Raw genomic sequence first — 6,536 nt, 5'->3', positions numbered from 1 at the left:
TCTGCCATAGGCGCACTCGGCAGAAAGTCTAACCGCACTGGCACATTGTGCTGTTCCCTAGGGTGTAGCTTCGTCCCACCGTGAGATGTCACTGGGTCCCACCGCATTTCTTCTGGCTGGAGTTAAAGGAGGGAAAAAAAAAATATATACAAATTTTATTTGAGGGGAATTGTCTTCCTGGGCGGGTCCCTTGGGGGAGGACCCAATGGAAACCAGTTTATTATATACCTCCCCTCCTTGCCCACACGAGGGCTGAGTGTATGGGTGTGAGCTGCTGGGTGGAAAGCTAGTACAAAGGGTGTCACCCTGACAACAGGGCAGAGCAGGAGGTCTGGGAGGAGATGGTGATAGGAATCTGCAGGCATAGGGTGGGGAAATATAACTACCGGCATGAAAGGGGTGGCAGTAGCTGTAAAACGAGTCCCTTCCACTTCTTGGGTGATTCCCTCTTCTCTTGACCTGAGTGCTTACGTTAGCAAATGCACGTTTTTTCTGACACACAGTCCCATCTCTCATCTGTACCGGCGTCTTCCCCACAACCCCAGTGGACATAATTCCATCTCAACTTACTACAGTGAGGCTTTCACCCACCCTCTGCTGCCGCTGCAGCTGCCCTCTCAAGACTGGAATTCTCAGCGCCAGCAGTCTCATGGGCTTGGTATATTAGTCAAGTTGACAACCGAGAGTGGCCACCCCATCTGGCCGATCTGGACTTTGAACACAGAGCCCCCCAGGCCATCTCTAACTTCTTTGGTTGCTCCTTTCCTCCCTGCTCCTCGGTTTTCACCGATGTTCCCCTTGCCCACAGCATCCTTGTAAGACTTACCATAACCTGATGAGCACAGCCCTGGGCCAGGGTAGGTGTGCAGCACACAGAGCCTAGAATGGATTACAACCCTCTGAGCACACTTAGCCTGGTGCCCTTGGGACCTGAACACCTTGTGCAGTAAGATGCTGAGGTCTAGGGTGCAAGCCTTGGTCTTCATCTTTCTGGTTCTGGACTCTTCTGCAACCTTCCGTGGTCACAGCTCTAGTCAGTGTGTCTTACCTAATTTCTAGAGTTTCATGTCTCCTGCAGTTCTCGTGTTTGCTTTCCTGTAGGAACCTCAAAGTTGTCACGGTTCAAATAGAATTCAGACACCCATACCCCCATACTTCTATACTCCCATACCGTCATACCCCCAAATATGCTGGTTTTTCTGTATTCCTTCTTGGTTCAGGGTTTCTTAAACTTTTTCCACTCACAACTACTTGTCACTTAAGTACTTTTTATGTGACCCTAGGGGTATGTGTATATGTACCAAAAATGTATTACTAATAAATCATAAACTGATTTCAATGCAATTCTTTGATATGCATATAAGACCAAGGTGAACTTTCATACTGAGAAGATGGAGGTGCTTGTTTATTTTTTACAAAGAATTAAATATTGACTGAATGCTTGATATTGCAGGGCATGAACCACCCTCAGCATTTCTTAGAGTTGATCAATAGTTTGGTTTTATCATCTTCAATGCTGAGAATAATGCTTTGCATAAATAGAGAGTGAAAAATGGCAGAAGTGGGCTAATGAGGTGGCTTAGCAGATCAGGGCACTTGGAAGGATGTGTACATGTGCACGCACACACACAACCATATAACAAATACATGTAAAACAACTTTCAATGGGAGAAGTACAGTTAGGGTCTTTTTAGAAATTGCTGGAAGAGCCAAGAATGATAGCATATGCCTCTATTCCCAGGCAGAGGCAGGAACACCTCTGTGAGTTCCAGGGAGCCAGGGCTACGTAGTAAGACCCTGTGTCAAATAAACAAAGAAAAAAGTTAGAAAATGGTGGGAATTTTTTTTATATGAAACAAGTCAGTCACTCAAACAGCAATCTTTAAAATCAAACATTCTAATGATACACTAATTTGACACTTACATGAAGAAAATGATAGGAAATATATATATATATTCCTCTTGTGATGCCTAGAATGTGTATATGTGTGTGTGTATATATATATATATATATATATTTGGTTTTTCGAGACAAGGTTTCTCTGTGTAGCTTTGCGCCTTTCCTGGAACTCACTTGGTAGCCCAGGCTGGCCTTGAACTCACAGAGATCCGCCTGGCTCTGCCTCCCGAGTGCTGGGATTAAAGGCGTGCGCCACCACCGCCCGGCTGATAGGAAATATTTTAAATGGTTTTTTTGTAATTAAACCATTATGTTTCAATAAGAGCAGAACATCTTGCATGTACAGTAAAACACTTCAATTCATAGTATACAGCAGTGTATAATTATCACTGAGGTGTCTCAGGCAATATTCATTTATGTTACCTGGTGTGACAGCACACACAGGTCAGTGTCCCTATCCTGTATTCAAATACCAGGCTGCAGTGATGTCCTATGAGGCAGTACAGGTTAGTGTGGCCAGATACATCTCAAATACATTGAATGCTGGATTTTGAATGAATTTTAGTCATTACATCTTCAGAAACCCTTTTACAATTGCCAGTTAAAGGAAAGATTTAGTTCTTAAAAAATATTATGTGTACGGGTGCTTTACTTGTATATATGTCTTTGTACCACACATCAGAGAGCCCACAAAGGCCAGAAGGCATCAGATTTCCTGGAACTGGAGTTATAGATGGTTGTGAGCCACAGTGTGGGTTCTGGGTTCTGCTCTCTGGGAGAGCAGTCAGTACTCTTAACCACTGAGCCATCACTTTAGCCTCTGCTGAAAATTTTTTCATGATCCTCATCCTACCTTCAGTTACATGATCCCATATGGGGTTAAAACCCATAGTTTTAAAAGCCAGGCCTTGGTTAATGACATCATCTTCTATCCTCTAATTCAACTGCAGGCTTAGAGGCTATCTATGCTTCTTCCATTTCCACAATCTAAAGCTGTTGTTGTCTCCCAAGAGTTCTAATGTAACAGCATTCTGACTAATTTCCCTGTCTCCAGAATCTCTCCCATCCCCATAGTCACCAGATTTTTCTTTACACAGATCTGAGACTATTGCTCCTTTGTTTAAAACTTTTGACTCCTAATTAAGCATAGAATAAAGTCCAGATGCTCAGGTGTGGCATATAAAACCCTTCACATCCTAGCCCAAACCTACTTTCCCAGTCATGCACCTTGCCTCTGATCTCAACACATTTAACCCCACCAGGTAGTGATGCACAGAGGCCTGAGTGTGATGTTGTCGTGTGCTCTCATGCCCTCTGTCTTTGCTGTTACCTTGAATGCCCTGTCTCTTATTCTTTGTCTTGTAAAATTCCATCCACTCTTCAAAATTATGATCACTTGACCCTTTTTTCTTTCTGTGGTGCTGAAGACTAAATTCAGGGTCCCCACGTCTGCTAAGCAAGTGTTCTACTATTGAGCTTGGCCTTATCACCTTTTTCCCCCCTAAGCATCTGGCTCTAATAACTAGCTGCTACTTATACAGCATTACTGTGTGGTTATTATAGATTATGTCCAATGTCTTTCCCACCACATTAAAAAAAAGATTTTATTTTTTTTAATGTGTATATGTGTATGTCTGTGTATATACGTGCACATGTGATGAGTGCCCATGGTAGCCAGAAGGGAATGTTGGATCCTCCAGAGCTGGACTTACAGTTTTCTGACTTGGGTCCCCTGGAAAAGCAGCAAGTACTCTTTTTTTTTTTTTTTCTGGTTTTTCGAGACAGGGTTTCTCTGTGTAGTTTTGGTGCCTGTCCTGGATCTCTCTCTGTAGACCAAGCTGGCCACGGTCCCGAGTGCTGGGATTAAAGGCATGAGCCACCACCGCCTGGCTGTGCAAGTACTCTTATCTGCTAGCCAGTCTCTCAGGCCCACATCATGAATTTCTTGAAGGCAAGATTAAGCTTTTTAGTCTTCATATCATCAGAAGATTGACGAGGACCTGTTATACTGTAGATGTTGAGTAAAAGTTTATGATTTGAATTGGGCAGGAACTTTGGACATAATTTTGCAAAACGATCGATGATTTCTTTCAGCACGAGTTTTAGCTGTTTCTCTTTTTCAGAAAATGGAAAAATCTCAGAACAGGGTTGTTGATAGGCTGGCTCCCTTGAAGATGGTTGCTATGTCCGTTGCCAGCCTTTAGCGAAGTCTCTCAGGGACACAGAGACTGAATTTTCAAACGACAGATGAATGTCTGCGTGTGGCTTTTACCAAACATCAGAATTCCTCTGAACCACGGATGATTATCAATTTAAGACTTAGATTTTAGGCTCCACGGAAAACTGAATAGTAAGGTTACAGTGAGCAGCTGTACTTATTTTATATGCAGTGCTCCACCCACCCAATCTTGAAAAACTGATTAGTTATCTTGAAGGGGGTGTGCTTCTTTTACAGGTTTTGTAGATATTGGGGGGAAATTTTTGGTGCATAAAACTGACCTAGTCATTCTCCTTAGCCCAAGCTGGGCTCAGTAGCAGTCGCTCACGAGCCTTGTGATGCCCAGAATGTGTAGATGAAATGAGCAGATGTGTATTTGTAGAACCGTGGTAGTAGCTTATGGGTGGGTGGGAAAGAGATTGGTTCCAAAATCCTTCCAAATACAAGAACTTTGTTCTCACTAGAATCCAAGCAACAAGTTGCAATTGAAAAATGAACAGATTGGTCAGCTAAGTGTTCACAGGAAAAGCTTTGGGGTGGATTTCTTGGGACCTGCCGACCCATCCTAAGGTCCCATGCCTAATTTTGGGACCCTAGTTTCCTTTTCATCTCCTGGAGCCTCCTTTTGGCTTCCCAAAAGACTTCTGGGCGTTAGTTTCCCCAATGTTAGAATGTGAGGGATCTGGGCTCAGCACAAAACCCTCAGCCTACTTCCTCTGGGAGCTTGGGATCCCGGGAGGGCGCCCTTGTAGGATCACAGATGGCGGAGGGCGCCGCTGGGGTGAAGAGTGAGCAACACTGGCTGCTGGGGTTGCCAACGTGGGTGGCTTTGCTGGGCCGCGCCCCTGGGTAGGGTGCTGGCCCCGGCGTCAGCAAGGCCGCCCCCCGTCGGCCCTCCCCCGGGCGGGGCCAGCCCCGACGGCGCTGACTCAGCAACGCGAGGGGGGAGTTTTGTCCCTCCGCGGACCCCGTTTCTCTGGGCCACCATTGAGCGGGTTTCCTTTTTCCGGCGCTCCGGGTGCAAGAACTACGTCCGACCAGCTAGGCAGCGGACTGGAGCGTAACCCCAGAGCTCACCTGAGGACCCCCCCGAAAACTAACGTTTCCCCACGAGGCAGCGTGGGCGCCATGAACAACGCGGGTGAGGCGCCCCTCTTCCCGCGAGTGCTTCCCAGGGTCTTCTCCCAGGCTCCGTGGACCCGTGAGGCCCGGCGGCGTGAAAGGCCGGGGTGCGGGGGTGAGACCTAGGCAAGGGCGGGGATGTAGCCCTCCCGGAGGGCCAGAGAGCCAGGAGGGAGACAGCATCTTGCAGGAGGATGACGGGGGAGGGCTTTCTGACTTCAGCACTCTCCAGGATGCTCTTGCGAAGTTAAATCCAGGATCTACAGTGACTCTATCCTAAAGCTGCCTCCCCCCTCCCCCGTCAGCCTCTTTTTTTTTTGGGGGGGGGGGAGGTTATAATTATAATGGCGTTTGATCTCCCCACAGGACTGAATTCGGAGAAGGTAGCTGCTCTGATCCATAAACTAAATTCTGACCCTCAGTTCGTACTTGCCCAGAATGTTGGGACCACTCATGATCTGTTGGACATCTGTCTGAAGAGGGCCACGGTCCAGGGTGCTCAGCATGTGTTCCAGCACGTTGTGCCTCAGGAAGGCAAGCCAGTCACCAACCAGAAGAGCTCTGGTGAGGTCTTCGACTTCTTGCCTACTTTACTGACTGCAGCCTGGTTTATTGTCCTAAAAATGGCCTTGGGAGAACAGAGCTTTGTAGCACATTGAAAGAACTTGTAATAAACCAGAAAAGAGGCTCAAGAACATTGCTTGTGTGGTGGCCTGTTAGCGTTTAGTCTGAACACTAAAGTGACAAATGGGTGATGGCCATTGACTGCACATCACCATATTGTCTTGATATTATGTGATATTGGATTGATGTGGTTTGTTCTCTTGCCGTTTTTATCTTAACAGTTCATTTAGAAGTAGCTGAAGAGAGAAACAGTTAGAGGGGAGAGGTTGCATACAAAGAAAACCAAAAATCGAAGATGAGCTATGCCCTTGGTCACAAATAGTCCATACAAAAATATCCATGCCCTAGAAGACTTCCCAGAATTACGCTAAAATCCAAATATATAAAATAGAAAAAAATGTGATTACAACAAAGTGTTATTGACTATTATTTTAAAATGTGCTCCCTGGTTGCAGCTGGAGTTACTGTGCTCATAGGTCAGTTCCCATCAGTAGGCTACTTTCTAGTACTCCTTGAGTTCTCATTCCTGGCTGGCTGAGAATTCTTGTTTTGCTGTACACTGTCCTGTTACCACTGTTAGAAATACATCTACACTGAGAGATTGGGTATCCAGGAATTCAAAGAGGAGAAATATTCTCACAACAAAATTGAACTAAAAGGACCTTGCATTAT

General features: G+C 45.7%; 1 protein-coding gene across 1 annotated transcript in view; it reads left to right on the top strand.

The window, feature by feature from the left end:
- Positions 1-4,932: 4,932 nt before the first annotated feature.
- The window catches only part of Blmh (bleomycin hydrolase), a 43,191-nt gene continuing 41,587 nt past the window's right edge, over positions 4,933-6,536 (top strand). Inside the window, exons 1-2 of the mRNA XM_052756885.1 lie at positions 4,933-5,259; positions 5,607-5,804. Coding sequence (XP_052612845.1) covers positions 5,247-5,259; positions 5,607-5,804 — 211 coding nt within the window. The 5' untranslated portion in view covers positions 4,933-5,246. The remainder of the gene's footprint in view (positions 5,260-5,606; positions 5,805-6,536) is intronic.

Source organism: Peromyscus californicus, unplaced genomic scaffold (genome assembly GCF_007827085.1).
Source record: "Peromyscus californicus insignis strain IS unplaced genomic scaffold, ASM782708v3 Scaffold_3__1_contigs__length_106647218, whole genome shotgun sequence".
NCBI lineage: Eukaryota > Metazoa > Chordata > Mammalia > Rodentia > Cricetidae > Peromyscus > Peromyscus californicus.
This window is presented reverse-complemented; position numbering and strand designations above follow the sequence as displayed.